The sequence below is a fragment of the Helianthus annuus genome, chromosome 9 (assembly GCF_002127325.2).
Source record: "Helianthus annuus cultivar XRQ/B chromosome 9, HanXRQr2.0-SUNRISE, whole genome shotgun sequence".
NCBI classification, from domain to species: domain Eukaryota; kingdom Viridiplantae; phylum Streptophyta; class Magnoliopsida; order Asterales; family Asteraceae; genus Helianthus; species Helianthus annuus.
In genome coordinates this window covers 138128454-138149209 of record NC_035441.2, presented here as the reverse complement: position 1 = coordinate 138149209, position 20756 = coordinate 138128454, and the positions used below count along the sequence as shown (strand labels likewise).

Below are 20756 nucleotides of genomic sequence, written 5' to 3'. Positions count from 1 at the left end.
TGTACAGTAATTCAACAAAACCCATTCCCACCCTGGAACCCCATGCCTTGGCTGTGTGAACTCACCTTGGTTTGCTCGGCAGATACACAAAAGGTTCTTGAACTAAGGGTGGTCAACCACGTCCTAACAGGGTTACCACACAAGTCAGGTTTAGGTTCAATTAAAGCACGTATGATTACACATAGTTCAACATATTGCTAACACGTATCGATCATGGCAACATAGTACCCACATAGAATGTTTTAAATGTTATCAATTTAATCGTACGGATGAAGCCCACATATGTCTCGGCCCAACACGTTGTGCGATCAGCACATCCTTGTGCGATCCACAGCGTGTTGTGCGGCCTTATAGAGCCCGACCCAAACAATTAAACCGAACAACGACTTGTGCGATCAACTCTAATACCCAGCCCATGTCTACGGCCCAACCATTAAAATAGATAACCATCTTGTGCGACCCAATCACAACAAACAACAACTATCCAGCACGGTCCATGTGTCTTGTGCGACTCATTTTGGGCTTAGAGGCCCAACCGTTAAACACATGCAGCATGTGCGATCCAGCAGGCCTTGTGCGACTGGACGTGTCTTGTACGACTGACCAGACTTGTGCGAAAGAACCCCTTATGCGACTAGGGGCCTTGTGCGACCGGTTAACAAATTCCGGATTTCTTGCCAATCGGTGACAATCAATTTAATCAGTTTCCTTTTTACACTTATCAATTAACAAGTTCCCAACTAATCATACAACACATAATAGATCAAACATGCATAATCCAATGTTTACTCAAGAACCCTAACCGAACCATACATGAACACAACTTATTAACATTTAATCGAATTAGACCTGATCATCAATCCGAGTTCTACTATATCACAGCCGGTTACTTCAAGCATCAAGTGATTAACAACTCTAAATCGATCTATAATACGGTACATGTGAGCCGATTTCATGACAAGTAAACATGTATCAATCAATCAACATAATCGATCATGTTAAACAAGAACCCTATATCATCATCATCATGACTGTTATAACACATATCAAAATATCAACCACAATTAATCAAACACTAACCGATTAATAGTAGTAGGAGGGTGACCCGAACAAGAGAATGATGCACGGTTGCCTTGTGCCGTCGAGTTCTAGAGAGAAGGAAGAGAAGAGGGAGCTAGGGTTTTGTGGATTTGTGTGTGTTAAGTGTTTTGTGACAAATGAGAAAACAAGTCCCTAGAGAGTGTTTGTTTGCGTAAGGGGAGTGGGCCGAGCCCAACTCGGCTGCCCTATGGTGTCCGATTACAAGGTGTGGCCCAAATGGGCTTGTGCGATCAATTCGTGTTGTGCGGTTCGCATAATCCATAACATAATAAATACACTCACATAACATATACCACATAACATTAAATCAAATAATGTAGCACACATAAGCATGTAACGTTACAAAGTATGTTCGAATTACGAGTTGTCACAGACTACCTAAGGAATCTCCTAAATCTAATTCCTCATCAACATCTACCCCCTTAATCAATGATTCCTGGTAGACTTGCCACTCGTCTACTTCTTCCACACTTTCTCTCAATATCCCGCAATTAGCCATTTGCATCATAATCTCCTCTTCTTCACAGCCAAAATCAATGATGCCCTTATTCTCAGTTTCTTCTACTTCTTCCAATTTCCTAGACACTTCTTCTACTGAACATCGAATGTCTGAGAGTATAGACTGGTGATTTTGAAGCAGGACTTCATGTTCTTGATTCATTTTCTGAGTAGTCTCATCCGTAGCTACCAGTTGAACTAACAACCCCGTTATCCTATCCAGCTGGTCCTGCTCATAGACTTTAGAATTTTGTTGTTGGGGCTGGTGATACGGTTCCTCATGCTGGTACGAGGAATACCCCTGTGAAAAATATGACTGCGGCTGCACATAGGGGTTAGCATAACAACATGTGGAGTACCTCGGGAAATATGGACAAAATATAGAGATGTGAGGTATACCACAATTTTGACACATAACTGACACTAAGACTCAAGAAAAAGAAAAGACACGGACAATTAGACTCCTACGACTCAATATACAAAATATACAAGTAGCACAGATATGTCAGATAAGATCAGTCAAAGAAATTAACGCAATCACCAAGAGTCCCCGGCAACGGCGCCAAAAACTTGATGTGCTAAAAGTGGTCTAATTAAACTAACTAATTTTAACCCTAAACTAGACACTCTAAGTTTTAAATTTATAAGACTAAGACTCTCTAAACCTGGACCACACAACCGGCAAGTGTACCGGTCAATGCAGTATAGCCTAAGTAAGTCCGAGTATCGAACCCACGAGACTCTCTAATTACGTTGACTAGACTCGACTAACTTAACTGACCTAACTGAATTACTTGTTTTTATTGTTTTGGGGGGTTTTCTAACAATCCTAAAATTGAAATTAAATTTAAACTAATTAACTAGATTAACTAAGACGCGATTTAGACGAAGATTGTGACCAGAGATGACGAATAACTACCTAGGCTAGAATCCTATTTAACTAGGAATGGATTTCTATTCGAAACTAAAGTGGTATGGAACCGGGATCTTCGTATGCTAAACCCTAAGAAATCCCTACTAAGACCTCCCGACCCTTCTCAGGAAGAAACCTGTGAGACTCTACAGGGCTGTTATGACTACCGGTTGGTTAGACTTCCTCTCAGTCCTCTAACTTCTTTAAAAGTGCCTTAATCCGACAATCTACCTCTGAGCGCGAAAGTCTAAGACAACTATGGATTTTAATTTAGTTTAATATACACGAATATGATTAGGGAACTAAGACCGGTTTCTCTCAAAACCTAATCCTAGCTATATATCAAATTGAGACCTATTAATAACCTCGAGCCTCTCAGCGACAAGATTAGCAGAATATCAAGTTCTAAATATATTTTATTTACCGTTTCTAAGGTTATTGGCCAATTCACCCAAAGACTACTCGAACCCGCAAAGACTCGAACAATCAACACAAACCTATCCTATGAAAGACATTCACCAAGGTTCATGTGAAACGAATAAACAATCAATAATCAAAACTAGATACGCATACGCACTAAGTTAAAGATTCCAAAGTTCTTTACTTTTTAAGAAAAACCCATACACACGATAATAAACGAAGAGAAATCCAAACTTTATTAAATATTCATCTTAACCTAGGTAGCAAAGGAAGTCTAGCCAAAAACCATAACCAAGAATGAAATACAAGTCTTAAAATAATAAATCATAGTCATGAATTCAATAAACAAAAAGTATATCGAACCAATAAATTAATTATTTGCAAACCCGTAATCAAATCTTGAATCGCGGCCTTGAAACTTGAACCGTATGAAACCCCTGCTCCAGATCGTTCCTTCTGTTCGTCGTCTGCTCCTAACAGCCGTCCCCTCTCGAAGTCGTCTGATGTTGATTATATATTGCGTCTGACCTCTTCGTAATGGGCCATTCAGCCGTAATCTCTATTCCAACAATATGGCTGCCTCCCTTCTATTGTAATCCCATCTCAATATTTATTAGGCCTGCTTCAGCTAATTCCAACCATAGAGCCCAATTCGACAAAAAAACAATTCTGATCAAACAAAACAATTGGGTCGGTCAACACAATTCACAATTCACATGGATTCCTTTATTTTGTCATGGAATTAATTCCATCTTTGAGCACTTTTGTAATTTTGTTCCCTCAATCTTTTGCAACATGTCACTATGAAAATTTTCACTTCCATATATGCCAGTTTGGGTCCCTCGCCTTTAATATATAAATTAGAGATAGTGGCATCGGCCCACTCACATAAAATAGCTGCAAATTTACTTCGGTCTCTGGCACCCCACTCTGCCCAACTGGCTGGTTATTTCCATATTACTCGTTTTTGCTCCATTTGCATCAGGACCTGCCAAAACACAAAATAATATAATATACTACTAAAACTAAATAAAAACAAATAAAAACTATACAATAATTATACAATTTATACGGGACAAATATGTGTATTTTACCCCACATCACATGCATAAGTAGGGGCGGAGATAGCTTGTAAATAGGGGTAGCCTCCGCTACCCCGATAGTATAAAATTTTGGTAAAATTTGACGTTTTTTCGATTTCGTTACCTTTTTTTTCTAAAAAAACTCGTTGTTTGGTGTATGTGGTTTTAATCTCGTTGTTCTTTTTCACGGGCTCGCTAAAAGATTAAACTTGAACTAGTTTGAGCTCAAGATTGTATAACTTTGATAAAAAAAATAATAAAGAAATAATGGACAAGTAAAACGAGATCAATTTTACATTTGTATCCTAATAATCGGTTATTTTATAGCAGATCCACTATTTAATTCTATGTATTTTACTTCGAATAATAAAGAAACAGGAATCATAATGGTTTGTTAAATATCAGATGTTATAATTATATAGTTTAAATACACGTTTACATAATGTGGTCACCAACTACCAACTACAGATACCAGCTACTAGCTACGAGATTCCAGTTACCAGCTACTTTTGCCAAACATACCCTTAGAATCAAAACGGATAAACAATAACCTTATCCACTTTTTACTTTGATTATGGATTATCAAAGTTTAAACGAACAATAAGCAGGCCCGATTATTGGGCTGGGCGACTGCCGAGGCCCAAAACTAAACAAGGCCCAAAATCTAAAATTTTGTTTGTATACATTATTTGAATAACAGGGGACTGCACAATATAATATAATAACGAGTATTCCGACTGGTTGGTATTTGAGTTATGTTTCAAAGGTTTTGTGTTCGATTCTTGGTTTTGCCATTTATTTCTACCTTTGTTTTTTATTTTTTGTAGCTGGCCAATTGGCCTTTTACTGTTTTGTTTTTATTTCTTGGTTTCGTAAATTTTTGTTTGTGATGTAGCTTTTCATATTCTATCTTTTACACCTTAAATTAAGTTGCCCCTAATACTAGAGTTTTATGTTCGTATGTTACTGCATATTTATGAAATTAGTAAATTTTGCTGCTTATCCAAAAACGTTATGAGAGCCGCACGATTTGCTTAAACAAGTTCAATTATTTTATTACAGTACTTTTTATGTCTATTTTATTACAATTATTGTCGTATTGTGGTTTCTTGATATAGTTTATATTATAAGAAGTGGGCCCAGCTTTTTGTCTTGCCCAAGGCCCAATTTTTTTTAATCATTCTCGGAGACGACCGTGACAATAAGGATATAGAGGGTGTTTGGGATTACGTTTTGAAGTGATTATTTGATTATTGCGTTTGTAAAACATAAATAATCTAAAAAGGTGTTTGGATGAAAAAGTGAATATCTTTCTCCAAAACGCAATTTTGGATAAGCATGTACCTACATGCTTAATCTATTTTGAAAACGCAACACCAAACACCCCATAGTCTTTTATATGAAGTTATATATTCGTAAATTCAGATACCATGAAGGATATAGTTTTTTATAATCATGATTATTTTTAGGTTAACTACAAACAATAATTTCTAGGAAATATTACAAGTTTTATCCTTTATCTTAATACCTTTTTTCAGGCGGTGTCCTTTTCAACGAATCTAACGGTATTTTAGTCTTTTTAATTTTCTATTATTTTTTACTTTATATATATATATATATATATATATATATATAGGGTAAGTTTCATGCGAGAACCACCTTTATTGCGAGAACCGCGAGAACCAATGTGAACACAACCTAAAATAGCTAAAAAAACCTAACCCCCCCCCCAAAAAAAAAAACCTAAACCCCCTATATATATATTACTCTTTTTATTAATAAACAAAATATTATTTTTGTTATATTAAAACCAATCCATCATATTTTTCTCAATGTCATCTCTGTTCAATCTCTGTTTACAACCCCACCACCTCCACCACACACCACCACCACCCACCCCGCCACCACACACCACCACGTCACAGATCCACCCACCACCGTCACCCACCCCCGCCATCACACACCACCACCACCACGTCACAGATCCACCCCAATCACCGTCAACCACCCCCGCCATCACACGCCACAACACACCACCACCACGTCACAGATCCACCCCCATCTCCACCTCTTTCTATATATACTCCTCATAATTTACCCTAACTCAGCCGCAACTACTCCTTTCCCCTTTCTCTCTCTACAAACCCCCAATTCTTCATTTCACAAACCCTAATTACTCCTTCAATTTCTGTTCTGTTTCATCTTACCCGCCAAAAAAAGAATGTGCGCCCTGCACCCAAATCTTTTCTTGGACAAACCCTTTTCATCATTTGACCTGAATCTGGAGTATGACCCTAGATCAAATCAGATCAGGTTCAAGAAAAAAATCAAGAAAATGATAAAGAAAATGATCATGAAAATGGGTATGTGGATGAAGAGGAAAATGAAGAAGAAGAAGATGGGATTTTGTGTGCAGTATGTCAAAGCACAGATGGGGATGCAAAAGACCCAATTGTATTTTGTGATGGGTGTGATCTAATGGTGCACACCACTTGTTATGGTGCACCACTCAAAGAATTAAATATGATTTTAGGTTTTGATGAATACCCATTTGATGAAGCGACCAAATTGAAGAAATGGAGGAGACGATTAGGGTCAACTCGTTGCTTGTGATGAAGAACAGATTGTAAGGCATTTGGATTTAGGTTATTGAGGAGATTTGGGGATGAATTGAGGAGGTGGGGCCAATTGCGGTTTTTGAGAATTGTTGTGATTTCATTGACTGTTTTGTCGTTGGTTCCTGAGGTGTTTGTTGACGATTTTCTTGAGTCAAATGGTGAGATGAATCTGCTAGTGATGAGTGTTGAGTTTCTTTGTGTGAATAGTCTCATCATTGTTTTGAATTTAGGGTGTAAATTGCATTTGTGGATTTGGTGGAGATTATGGAGAAGAAGAGAATATATAATTTTTTTGAAATATTTTTTAAAGAATAAATTACAAGTTTTGTTCTTTAAATAAGTAAAAAGATAAAATTATCCATGTGTAATAACATTTAACAGAAAAATTTAACTGAGTTAGGCTTAAAAGACGTAATTTGCAACAAAATCTATACTATCTATTAAAGGAGCTTAGAGCATGACCTCACTTTGCTTACGTGTCATGATATTAGGTATGCCACATAGACTCCGCTGATGTCATAAATCCCACTTTATTTAAAAAAAATCATTTCATTTATTTAATAATAATACATAATTTCAATCCCTGATGGTTTTGGAGCCATTTTCAAAATTCAAATCATAATTTCAATCCCTCTTTCCCTCAAATATACTTCTGGCTCCATTTTCAAATTTCAATCTCTCTCTCTCAAATCCAGAGTTCTTTCAAAATTCATCTAGGTTTCAAGATCGACATTTAGATCAACATTTCTGAGTTACAAAAAAGTTCGAATTTTATGAATTTCAGATCAACACTTCACAGAAACAAAGTTATAACTTCAATCAATGGCGATTGATGTTTGTTCTTTGAAGCTTGGACTGCTGATGGAAATAATTGAATCCGCTACATCTCTTCTTCACCGATTCATCATTGATAATCAAAGGTATGTTGGTAATTTCATTCCTTTTATGATAATGTGTCGGAAACTGCAAAGAACACACCGAATAGCTGCCAAGGTAAAGAACCCTAATCTTTGCTGATGTTGCAAAATAGCTGCCAAGGGTTTCACTTCAAGATGCGTGGACCTGTTTTTGGTTGTTTGAAGAAGGGTTTAATGTTTGATTTGTTGTTGTGTGGTAATTTTGTGGTAATGTGATTGATCTTATTAGGGTTTGTTTGACTGGTTTAAGATAAAGTGGGGAAGAGTGGGTCGAAAACCGTTCAAATTGCTGAACTTTAAGTCGATTCTTCATCAGCGTATACTTGATCCTTGACTTCATACCTTCTTGGTTGTTCGAATGAATATAGATTAATCTTGATATGTGTCTCTATTTTAAAAGTTTAGTGATTGATTACACGTGTTCACTAGATGATCTGATGATAAAGATCATGCATGTGCTTGATTATGCTTTTCTATTCATGTTCTTTCTTTGATTCTTTGTTTTGTTTTCTAGAATTCAATCATGCAAGTGCTTGACTAGCTATGGTAAGAATATGTTACATATTTGAATTCATTCAATTGATTTATTGATTGATTGATTGTATCATTAGGTAAAATGTGTGGCTTCGGATCTTCAACGGAAAAGAATATGTAGCGGTGGCTGTAATTAGACTCTCGGACGCAACTATAAATATTTAGATTATTTCTATGATATATATATATATATATTTCAAGTGTATACATAACAACATAATGAATTCATTAATAGCACCCAGGCTCCTCCTTCTGCAAGACTAGGTAGTCAAAATAACACTGAGGCATCAGGATCAATGCGATTATCTATTTTACATATTTATAGCAAATAAAGAGTTTTTTCTGCTTCAAAAATGGGTGTGTTAGGCAAGTTTGGTTGTGGTTCACATTGGGTTTTGGGTCAAAACTGGCATTGCAAAATAGGTGTGTCAGGCAAGTTAAATTACAATGATGATCTTATTTTTTTAGATAAAAGCGTTTTGGTGGTTTTATCTATTGAGTTTTGAGTCATATATATATTTTGGCGCTTTGGTTTGAGATTGAATGAATCCGGTTTGCTAATTAGCTTTTTGTGTTTTCTTTCTTTGTTTGTGAAGATATGACTGATGAAGGTGGGAACCCGACCTGGAAGAACCGAATTGAAAGTTGGAAAGATAAGAAGAATAAGAAGAAAAGGGGGCGGTAAGGTTGCTAAAGAAGTTCAAGTGCCCGTAGATCAACATATTGAAGAAAAGCAGCAGTAATTATTTGACATTTTAGTTCATTTTGCTTCTTTATTTGTTATACAGCTCATCAAACGATCATTGTTTTTGCAGATCAGCAGACCCGAATGCAATGCAACCACTTTCACAAATAATTCCAATTCTGAAAAGCCAAATCGCACCCTACCGGACTGTTTTGAGCCCTACACTTCCAATATCTACAGCCGTCGGGTTTTAAGGTAGCTAATTTCTGTTACATAAAAAGATATAAAAAATAATATAAAACTTTAACCAGTTATTTTCGTCTGCAGTGGTGAGTTTGTTGTGCTGAACGAGCATTTGCTGCATGATTTTAACTGAGATGGTTCTTTGGTCACCCACCCTCAAGAACCAGATCATATATGGTTCAAGTCAGCGATGGAGACAGTGGATTCCAGCTTGCTTTTATGATTATGTGATGCCACCCATAACCCTAATATCCATTAATGTTATTATATTTCTGTAGTGCGTGCAGTTGTTTTTGGATTTCATATGCAAGTGTTCTATTTGCATCCTCTGGTTAGCTTGCTGAATCAAATCACTTTAACAAAAGTGGATCATTAGTTTGTCTAAGAATCAAAAACTGATTATTGCAACTACAAGTCACAATAATTCCTTCCGGCGCGTACACAACTACCACCAGCAAAGCAAAACTGAAAATGAGAAGTCTACGGGTGACATCTAGAGTTGATTTTGTTGTCTTAAGGTGGTTATAAGGGTGTGCACCGCGAGTTCCAGGCATTTTCAACCAAAATATTTAATTATTTTTCAACTAATCATCAGAGTGTTCAAATGTTGTGGTGTATTACCAATTTATTAATGATCATGGTGTGATCTCTATAATCTTGGAGTACATGGATGGGGGATTTTTGGCTGATTTTCTAAAAAAAATGTTATATCAATTCTTGAACCTTACCTTATCTTGTAGTCGTCTCTAAGCAGGTCAGAAATCTGCATTTTTTGTTTCAAATGTGTGTTTAATAGGCGTTAAAAAAATTACCTTCCATTTTTCCTGTAGGGACACTTTTGTCCAAAAAAGCTGTAGGGACACTTTTGTCCGAAAAAGATTGGAGCGTTATGAGTAATCAATATATACTTTTGTAGGTTTGCTCTCTGAAGTAAAAGATACCCACAACAAGCTCGAAAGACTTATAAACATGCTTAACACGTGGATCCGGCTGATGTGCAGAGATTTGTTTCCATAGCTTGTGTGTTTAGGAAGCTCGGTGGCCAGTCTGAACCCCTGGCCTGAAGCTTCTTGAACAAGGGGTTACGGGTCGATAGGATGCACTCTTTAGATTGGTATAATCTAGGCATACTGCTTAGAGATGGGAGCTCAATGGCCCTAAGACGTAAAAAACAGTCTGCTATTGGTAAGTACTCGCTTTTATGATGAAGTATTGCTGAACGTTTGTTTTTGACATAACAATAGAATATTGTTTTACACTATCGGAACATCATGAATTCACAATTGCTAAAAGAAAACCCTATGGTATCTAATAGTATGTAGCCGAAGGCAAGCACATGGTACACCTAAGTGTCGCTATCAGACGCAAGGTGACCATCATGATCAGTTGCAGGTGAGTCGGTGCTTGAGAACCAGGTGCTTTGGTATTGTCTAGATGCAAAACCGGCCTATAACGGTCTAAATTGGCTTGAGCCGGCCAAAATCGGACTGAATCTTTCAAAATTTATCTAGACCAGCCTCATATACTTAGTCACCAACCAAAAGAAAGCCTGAACTTGCTGCCCTTCTGATGTCTGACCTGCAACGATGTTGAGTGATTATCTGGGTGGTTTTACATTTTCACTTAAACTCTTGAGGAAAATCTGATTCTTACATTTTCTTTCATTGTAGGATTTGGAAGATGCGATTGCATATTCAGACCAGATGGGACATTGCATGTTCCTGAATTTTCAGGTTCCAACAAATCCGACTACGGTGTTGGCTATTAAGATTACGGTAAGATACTTGGTCACCCCTTTTAGCCTCTTTTCTTTTGAATTTAGCTTAGCCACCACTTTTTTTCTGTAGTGAATGCTTGTTTATCTGTATATCAAAATCTGTAGATGGTTGTGGTATCCTGTACAATGGGGTTAGGGTTTCACATTTGATTTTAATATGTCTACATCACAAATCAGCAATGCAATTACGTACACAGGTTAGGGCTCAATTACATACACAGATATGCAATATTTTGATAAAGATTACTTTGAACAATGTACCTTCTAAATTTAACTTTTGGCAAAAAATTATAGGTTTCTAGAATGTGAGGATATATAATTATTAGGTACCGAACCTTATCCACTTTCATGCGCCCTCTGTTGGAAATGAATCGTGGAAGCTGGCAACTGATGCTGCTTATGGTAACCCGCTCAACCTGTTTGACCCATCTCATTTAGTTAAGATTTAAATTTGGCTATTTTCCAGCTAGATCCGTAATATCTCCGGATAGGATTTTGTACCTAGGTTGTTTTTCATGACCAATTTACTTTTAAAAGTTGATCGAAACTCGCTTTCTTACTTCCAAATGACAGGTTAACAGTTTTTTTTTTCAAAATAGACGATCCTCATGCTTTGTTGTAAACACTTTTTAGGTAGCTATAGCCTATAGGTGTTGGCTAGCATCTTATGTGTGTACATAAAGTGTAAATGGGCTGCTTGTGAATATTGTAACAAACCCATATGAAGCCCACAAAACATACACTATAATAGCATTGAAAGAAGACTAGGTCGTTAAGATTTGATTTTTGATTGCAAGAGTAATCATCTGAAATTCTTGTAGACTTTGTGAGTCAACTAATTGCTAGCTTGATTATGGTTTTTTGTTGTAGTGTTTAAGAGATCGTCTTGTGATGAGTTTTTGAAATTTTGGTTTGAGAAATTTAGTGTAGAAATTTGAACTTTGAACGTCAAGAACAAGATGCTCAACTGATAGCAGGATTCTGGAGTAGTAGGCAAGGTATGGTTGTCTTAAGTTATAATTTTAAATTGATTATAAATTTGAAGAATAAACATTATCTTTTCAATTGTATATCATATTGCCGTCTGTACAAGTGGCTATGAAATGCATAAAGAGGGTTGGGTTTGAACTTGATGCATTGGATCCAGGGGCGGACCTAAGTTATGAGTTGGGTGGGCGGGCGCACCCCCTTGAAAAAGAAAAATAGTGTAACTTTTAAGCATGAAATCCCGATTGCACCCCCTAAAAATTTGTTATCGCACCCCTTGAAATCTTCCTAAAGATGCATATGTGAAGCAAAAAAAAAAAGATTAAAAGGTGTTCACCGAAAAAAAAGGTATTTGCAGAGAGAAGCTGCAAGACCAACTAAAAGGAAGAAGACGATAGAAATAGAAGGTTAGAATGACCCACTCTCTTATATTTTAATTTGATTATATTTTTAATTTTTATCCTCCTTTGTGTCAGTAAAAGAAGGTACTGAAAAGACAATTATATTAATTCTTGTATCTTTATTTTTTTTCTTTTTTCTTATCGTATATACAATAATTTCAATTCTTGTAAGTATTTTTATTTTTTTTCTTTTTTCTTATCGTATATACAATAATTTAAAGACATGTTACCTTAAATTTTTAAATACCAATTAAATATATCGAATTGTATTTTTTTAACAGCAAACGAATTGTTTTATATAGTTTTATTTATTTATTTATTTATTTAATTATGTGAAATGCATGTTAAATACTTAAATTGTGAGTGAATATGTGATAATGTGACACTGAGATATGTTATTAAGTTATTGATTTGAATGAGAATCATAAAATTCCCGCCCCCGACCCGACCCAAACTGTAAAAACATCTATTACTTATATTAAAACAAAACAATTTTGGCCACTTGGCATTTGCTTAAACTACTAATAGCTACGTGTCTTCCTATTAATCCACACTTATTGTGTTTAGGCGCTAAAACGAAAAGCCTCTAAACCCTAATTTCAATTTCAACTCTCTGCCTCTTCACACGCTTCTTTTATTCCTTCCTTTTCTCTCAACTGTATCATTCAACTTGGATCATTCATGAAGACGAAGAAGGCGTTCCGCCTGTTACGCTCTCGATCCTGCGGATGCTCTTACGTGATCCTCATGTGGTTAAGTATGTCTTTCAATATCATTTGAATCTACAATTCCTTATTATGATGAAAAGTTAGGGTTTATGTGTTCTTTTAGCGATTAATTGAGTATATAGTTTCAAATTTACGCTTATTTTGCAATGATTTATGCTTCAATTTGTTTAATTACCGATTTTTTGTTTGTATATTCGTGATTAAATCGAAGAGGTCAGATGTAGGGTTTTGATGAGTATATTAGTTCGTTTTGCCAGATTTATGCTTCTATTTCGTGATTATTTATGCTTCAGTTTGTCTGTATAATGATTATTTGTTTGTATTTTTGTAATCAAATAGAAGAGGTCCATTTCACGTTTTTGTTTGAGGTGAAGAGGTCAGATTTATGCTTCAGTTTGACTATATACTGGTGCTAAAACTTTGGTAAACTTTCTAATCCTTTTAGTTGATGTTTACCCAATTTTTAGATCATTTATTCTGTTTTAAGACTTGTGTTTCTACGTTCAAATACTTAAACTGGACTATTAATATGCCCAGGAGTCATGGATTACTATTGCAAGTGGTTAACTTGGTATTTTATTTAATAATGTTAATAGAAGAATAGCAACTTTAAACCACTATAATTGTGAACATGGTTATTAACTTAAAATCATTGTTTAAATCTTGAATATTTAGCTTTGTGAAACAGATCCATTTGGCGTGGGGGCTCAGTTGCTACCTTTATGTTCGGTATTGCATCTACTACTTTTCAAGGTCAAACATGGACAGGTTTTTTCAGTCAACGTTATTCTTTTGCTATAATTTACTATTTTGCTATATGATAGATTACTTCAATCTTTTTTGCGTGGTTTGTTATTTTGTTTTCTATTTATCTGAGATTATTTAATGTGTTGAAAACTCTGATTAAGGGCTTGGATTTGCAATAAACGGATTGATGAACTAATGTGTCGAAACTATGATTTTGTTTTTTCAATCGATTTTATCAGGTATCTTCGTCATCAACACCTTTAATTTCATTGATATACGCATCGTTTGGTTATTTATTATATTTTTTTGTCTATTGCAGAATCCTTTTGGAGTCATGGAGAAGATGTCCCATTGAAAGATGTATGTCTATTAAAGTAGCTTGCTAATATCTCTGTTATCCGGTATAAAATATATACTTTATAGTGTAACTTATATTATATAACAAGTATAATATAATAGTGCACTATAAAACCACAAAGTGCATTGATTAAAACATGGCCAAACTTTTCCTTTTTGGTCATTTTATCGAGCCATTTTTATTTTAACTATAAAAAGAATTAAATTATCTATTTGACCTATTTATACTAACAAAGATATTAAAATCTTTATCGAAGGCATTACTGATTTGTTGAGCTTGAACATGCTATAAACCCGAACTTGCTATTCTATCCTAAAAGATGCCCCCATCCAAGGTAATATTTTGCAACTTTTGGGAATGTAACGCTAAATCTATAAATCCATATGTATTCTGGGGTTGTAACGCTGAGAATTCAAGTTTCCATATTTCTTTATAATCATCTTCCAAAATATGATTGAGTTCCCATGTTTAACGATGATTGATCGCATAAGCCCTAAATCTATAAATCCATATGTATTCTGGGGTTTCTTCACATCGATTCTGGGTTAGGGTTTTAATCCATGAATATGGTTTTCTTTTACCTTCACACACAGAGCTCTATTCGATGTAAACAGCTTCAATCAGCACCACTATATTTGTTAATTTACCTTTTGTTGCATTTTTTTGTTTACTTTTATTCTTAGGGTTTCCTGAATATTTGTTCTAGGTTTCGTGTTTGGCTGAATTCTAGAAGTTGGAGAGACTAGACCTCACCTTCAATAATCTGTTGTCACACGAGGTAATTTATAATTAGTTTATTGAAAATTTATTTGGGTCTTCATGTTTATGAACATGAAACTGTTTATGTCTTACTGATTGTTGAAGGTCAGGTATCAAATGATCCTAAATCAGTTTAAAAAACCTAACCCTAATCTATAACTAATTCGTATAATTTGTGTTTTTCTTATTTAAACTAGACTGGATTTGTGAGATTATACATCCGACTAATGTTTGAATTGTTGTTGTAGATTAATGGATGTTCAAGCAAAGAAGAAGGCGCTGTATCGTGCTAAATTGAAAGCACAAAACCAGGACAAACGTATTGATTCTCCTCTTGTAAGGTATACTTATTTTCATTATTTTTAAATTAAATGATCTGGAACCGGAAATAGTTTTTTTTTTTTTGAAGAAAATTATAAATAGGGCATGGTATAAGCAGGTTAATCATTGTGTTTTCATGAATTTGATAGGTTAACTATTTGAGGTGTGGCAGTGAATCGACCTTTTCATAGTTGTTGATGTTGGAGGTTAATGGTCAAACTGCAACATCTTATTGGCTGCATTATCGGCCTGTTGGAATTTAATGGTTAACGGATGTCAAACAAGTCCTGCAAGTAAGCTAAGCTTCCACAAATATCATCATTTGTTTATGAAAATTTAAGCGTTTTTATTGATGACCACGCGTTTCCATGGTCCTCATGTTTGATGACCACGTGTTGAACAAATCCAGCCAAAAGATTAGACACATTAGTTAGAATGATGGCGGCGGTTAGCGTTTCTTCAAGCTATTGATAGCGGCTGTTGTTGTTGCAATTCGGAGAAGAATCAACTACTAATCCAGGTTAAAAATAACTTTACAATTTGCTATACTAATTTTGGTATTTATCAGTTTTAAAAATGTATATTGATTTTTTTGTATGTATTCTAATACAGTTTGTACTTTCGTATCTTGCTAAGATGTTTCCTGGTGAAGGTTAGTTTTTGTTTTACAATGTTCATCTCTATGATGTCATTAATACTGATTGCCATACTAGAGATTTTTGTCACTAAATAGATTCACATGTTAGCAATTGTGTAGACTTTGACTTTAAAGGTCAATCAAGCTACTTTTTAGATACAAATATGATATGAATTTTGTTAGACATCAGTTTGTAGTTTGTACTCATGCATCCTAGAATAGGATCCACATACAATTTTTGTTAGGATGCAATCAGATAGGAGGGTATAGTGGATTGGGTAACGGGTCAAACACGGTTGTGTTACAAAAAGTCGTTTTAGAGAAATATTTTTGAAAGTTTTTTAGACCAACGAGTTTCGTTCACAAATTTGGGTATTGATTTCGAGTGGAATAGTTGGTGTCCAATCAAGATTAATTTCTTGGTTTGGAGGCTGATTCAAGACCGGATTCCTACTGCGGTCGCTCTTGAAAGAAGAAATGTTTATTTGCCTTGCACCCTGTGTAAGCTATGCAATGAAGACGAAGAAACGGCACTCCATACAAATATGTGTACAAAGATTTAAAAACAATATAAAGCAAGATTAGCTATTGATATAAAGGAAAGAAAGGATATCAAAGTCTTAAAGATGTCTTACCCAAGCAAATCATGCTTTTCATTACCATTAAATTTAATGCACTCTATCCTGATATGTATTTTGTGAGACTGAAAGGGATCATAATATTGTTGGACTAATCATGTTTGTTTTGCATATGAAACGAGTTGGTGCAAAAGGAAACTTCGCGTACAAGGGTCTACAATTCAGTGTAGTTGCTTCCGTGGTAACCCAGCAACATGCATTCTTGAAAGTTTGAACGGGTCAGGAGCGTCGAAACAGAGGAAAATAATTGTATATGGGGTATTCCTCAAAACATGTTGGAGAATTTAGCAATGCAGAAACGATAAAGTGTTCAAAGGAGTGGCTACTTTAGTTAGCAAGGTGGTGGAGGAAGTAAATGAAACATCGTATGCTTGGATCCAGCACATGTCAAAGATTATGAGTATTTCGTGGAGTGATTGGCGCAACTTTAATTTATCGTTTAGTGTCATTTTTTTGTATTCTTTTTGTGATGTAACTCTGCTAGACTATGTTTTGTTCTTGCTGTTCAGGTCTCCCTTAGTTCCTTGCTAAATGGATGTGTTTGGCTGGATTAATAAAGGTTTTCTTTGTTGTTTTTCTTTTACTTTTAAATATTAACTTCTATTGTAACCTTAATTACGACATTGTATTAGTTATTAATTATAAATTCCAAAAATTATAGGTACGTTATTGTGGTAAAATTAGAGCTATCTAACCAAATATTTTAGCTATTACATTATTTGTCTCATTGTAGTTTACTAATTTATTATTACTTCAACGGTTATTTAATTCAAACGATTACTTCAATAAATTAAACTTATTCATTTGTGTTTTAGTCCACCCGCGAACCTCGCGGGTTCTTAAACTAGTTTATTATATAGCAATAGCGAACGACTCTTACAGAATTTACGCCCCCTATGGTAAAATTTCCTAGGTCCGCCACTGATAGGCACAATGAGGGAGGAAGTTATGGCGTGTTTTTGATGATTATATAAATTTTAGTTTGATATTTTTTTGTTTTACATGACCCGACCCGAACTGAATTTTTATTTATATATCTAGGCGGCCTAAAATTTTTAAAAATATTCCGCACCCCTATGGAAAAATTCCTGGGTCCGCCACTGATTGGATGGACCCGATAAAGAACCAAATAGAGAGTTTTTTCTGCTTCAAGGTGTTCGTTATGTATTTTTTATATCTTTAGGCATTGCAAAATGGGTGTGTTAGGCAAGTTCGACCGCTCACCATTTTTCCTCTATATTTGTTTATACGCATATTTCAGTTTTCTTGGAAAAGAAATATATATTTTGTTGTTTGACCGTCTGTTTTATCTTTTTATACAAACCTGAGTAAGAAGATTGAAGGGGAGGAAGCTGCAAATCGTGCTTCATCGTTGCCTATTTTGCTATGTCATGGTAAAGGTAAACACTTTTTATGTTCTTCCATTTTGTTTCTTTTCATGCCAATTAATAGAAATATAAATCAACATGATATTGGTTTGGTTTAGATTGTTCATTTTTCTTCCTCATCTGATGATTTATTTGGGTTCATTAATCAATCAAGTTTTTATTTTTTTGAGTAAATTGCCATTTTAGTCCCTGAGGTTTGACCAAAATTGCCACTTTAGTCCAAATAGTTTTTTTTTTCTTGCCATTGATTTTAGTTTAAATAGTTTTGTTTTCTGCCATTTTAGTCCCTGACTTTTGTCTATTAATGTTTCACAATGAAGAGTGCTTATTAACTTTGTTTTATTGTTTCACTGAGAGAAACCTACTTTTTCAAACTTAGTTTAGATATAATAACGGGTAGCATGTTGGGAATTATTGGAAGTACAAGGAAGGGAAATGGACTTGGCATGTTAACTTTTGTTTCATGACTAGAACATGTAGGAGCGTAAAGAAGTTCATGAGTGGTTTGTTAAAAAAATATCTCCTTAAAAGTAGTTTTTTTTTATGACAATAGAAGAGAAGCTTATAGTTGTTAGGTTATTTGTTTAAAGGGTATTGTAGACATTTCAAAAATAAAGAGACATTCTCTATAATGAACCCAAATTCGAAATTTGCTTTAGCATTTGCATTTAGTTACGATATAGCGCAACCATATAATTTAGGGGTGTTGACGGTCAAAACCGGAACCCAACCAGTTTGGTCCCAGCTAGGACAGAATGTTGGTTGTAATTTGGACTCTTTAAGGGTCAAATTGGGAAAATTTAGAAAATTGGTTCACAGTAATGGTTTGAACAGATAAATCGGTTCAAAAGTTGTCAAAAACAATTTTATATTATTGTGGGATGTGTTTCCAATGCAAGCATGTATTTTCGTTAAAAGTTCTATTTGATATTTAGTTTATAAATTCAACTTTTCATTTTTTAAACTACAATCTTTGTAGATTGAGAAGTCATTGCACGGGATGCGTGCAGAATCTGCAGAGGCAAAGGTTGCGGCTGAAGTTAAATTAGTTGATGCATGGACTATGATGGATGATGCCATAAAGAGGATGACAGAAGCCAATTCAAAGATGCAAGCTGCGGAATCTACAAAGATCTTGACTTCTAAAATATTACATCTATATTTCGTTTGGGCTATTGAAGTGACTGTTTGTTCGTTATATAGAATTGGATATGTAACAAAACACAAAGAATTTAAATAATATATTATAATATGTTTTTAGTATTTGATTCCGATTGTTATTAGAACAAATCCGTGTATTCACACAGGTGTACACCTAGTTCCCTATAAAAAGGTAAAACCTATCAAAATTTGTTGAAAAAGACATCGACTGAAAAATGTACAAAGAAGATTTTATGTTTGGGCACATTTATTGTAAACGAAATTCCACTTGTATCGTCCTTAGACTACATGGTATGGTGATGGACCATCCTTGGAGGATGGTCCGCCACGTAGGCGACACGTCACAATCCTCACTAAGATGGTCCATCCTCCAAAACTAGAAGGCATGGTAGGATGATCCTAGTCATAGTCCTTCACCACTTTTTATGTTTTTTTTTTATTTTTTTTTATTATTTTATTTTTTTAACATTTGACAAATATACTAATAAAATATTTTGATTAATATTAAACTCACATTACATAGATATTAAAAAAAAACATAAACTAAAAAAAAAAAGACTTAATAAAAATAAACATAAAGTTAAATAATTTGATGCTTTTTCATGATGTCGTGTTGTAGTTTTTTCAACATCGAACGTTTCGGCTCGGGTTCGTTCTCGACATTCATCATCATTATTTCCCATTCCTTAAGCCGAATTTTTTCATCGGAGATTCGGATTTTCTCATTCGACAATCGGACCTTTTCTTTTAACTTCTCGTCCGATGCACGACTTTTTTCTTCGACGGCCCGCTCATTCGACAATCGGACCAAAACCCGTCACCCGGTTGGTTATTACCTATAAAAAAACAAACAAATAAAATTAAATAAACAAAACAAACCTTAAAACATATAAAATAATAAAAAAAACTTACTGTTATGAAAAAAAAATTAAAAAATTAAAACTGTTTAACCTAATTAAAAACTAAACTTAAAAACTATTAAATTTAAACCAAAAAAAAACTATAACACTTAAAAATAAACCTACTGTGAAGAATTAAAAAATCTAAAAATGTAAACTTTATAAATTTAAACTTTAAAAAATGTAAACTTTAAAAAGATGTAAACTTTAAAAAAATACGAACCTTTTACCGGGTTGTCGGAAGTGCCAATGAAAGCCTTGGCTAAGGCTTCTTCTTCGATTGGGGTCCATTTAATCGCCTTCGGTTTCGACGCTTGATCACCCGCTACTTGTTTCCCTTTGTTTCGTTTTTCTTTCCCTTTAGGCGGTTGGGTTTCGGGCACAATCTCCACATCGTCTTCGGGTTCGGATTGAACGGGGGGTGTGGGGATCGGTTGGGGTTGAACGGGGGGTGTGGGGATCGGTTGAGGTTGAACGGGTGGAAAGTTCCAAGCACCCCGCATCATCATTTGTTGAAGAGCTTGATTTTGGGAGACTTGAGTGAATTGGTTGGGCGATTGTTGGAATGAAGCAAACGCGTTCGATGAAAATTGGGAGAATTGGTTCGGTTCTAGCGTTGGATAATATCCCGGAACCGAAAAAACATTTGGTTGGGTCGGATTGTTGGGAGTATTCGGGTTGTTCGAAGGAGTGTTGGGAGTATCCGGGTTGTTGAACGGATCCATGAAAATTATGTGGAAGAAGGTTGAGAGTATAGTGGAAGAGAGTGTAAAAATTATAGGAGAAAGTGGTGAATTGTGGAGGTTAATTTGGTGTTTGATAGTGAAAATGGATGTAAAATTTATATAATTTAATAATATAGCCGTTTGGCTTTATTCAAAATTTGAAAATTTAATTTTTTTTTTTTTAATGTAACGGTCATATTTTAAGGGGGGGGCCCACAA

General features: G+C 35.0%; 2 protein-coding genes and 1 long non-coding RNA gene across 39 annotated transcripts in view; 2 read left to right on the top strand and 1 right to left on the bottom strand.

The window, feature by feature from the left end:
- Positions 1–20756, top strand: part of LOC110878887 (probable DNA-3-methyladenine glycosylase 2) — a 51675-nt gene that overhangs the window by 28074 nt on the left and 2845 nt on the right. The gene's annotated exons all lie outside the window — the stretch shown is intronic.
- On the top strand, positions 5963–18885 carry LOC110878890. 37 transcript variants are annotated; one of them, XR_002558276.2, is made up of 22 exons: positions 7286–7552; positions 8064–8095; positions 8161–8506; positions 8680–8822; positions 8899–9023; positions 9096–10196; positions 10682–10786; positions 10894–10985; positions 11083–11786; positions 12124–12182; positions 12744–12933; positions 13244–13327; positions 13593–13672; positions 13813–13890; positions 13971–14011; positions 14266–14343; positions 14716–14787; positions 15017–15109; positions 15239–15382; positions 15499–15609; positions 15702–17764; positions 18732–18885. It is a non-coding gene; the product is annotated as an uncharacterized LOC110878890 (long non-coding RNA). The 37 variants fall into 37 exon arrangements; XR_004867374.1 differs by lacking the exons at positions 8064–8095; positions 8161–8506 and adding an exon at positions 5963–6790 and having other exon boundaries at positions 7417–7552; XR_004867376.1 differs by lacking the exon at positions 8064–8095 and having other exon boundaries at positions 7287–7552.
- LOC110878889 (protein piccolo-like) lies at positions 19513–20637 on the bottom strand. Its single transcript, XM_022127279.2, has 2 exons — positions 20036–20637; positions 19513–19749 (listed from the first exon to the last, which is right to left on the bottom strand). Exons 1-2 carry the CDS (start codon positions 20535–20537, stop codon positions 19661–19663), a joined length of 591 nt encoding a protein of 196 aa, XP_021982971.1. The 5' UTR covers positions 20538–20637; the 3' UTR covers positions 19513–19660.

Excerpts from the sequence above, each read along its gene's own strand:
- LOC110878889 (XM_022127279.2), bottom strand. The coding sequence starts at position 20,537 with ATGGATCCGTTCAACAACCCGGATACTCCCAACACTCCTTCGAACAAC. Across the intron at positions 19,750-20,035 it reads TTCCGACAACCCGGTAAAAG|GTAATAACCAACCGGGTGAC; the intron begins GTTCGTATTTTT and ends GTTTTTTTATAG.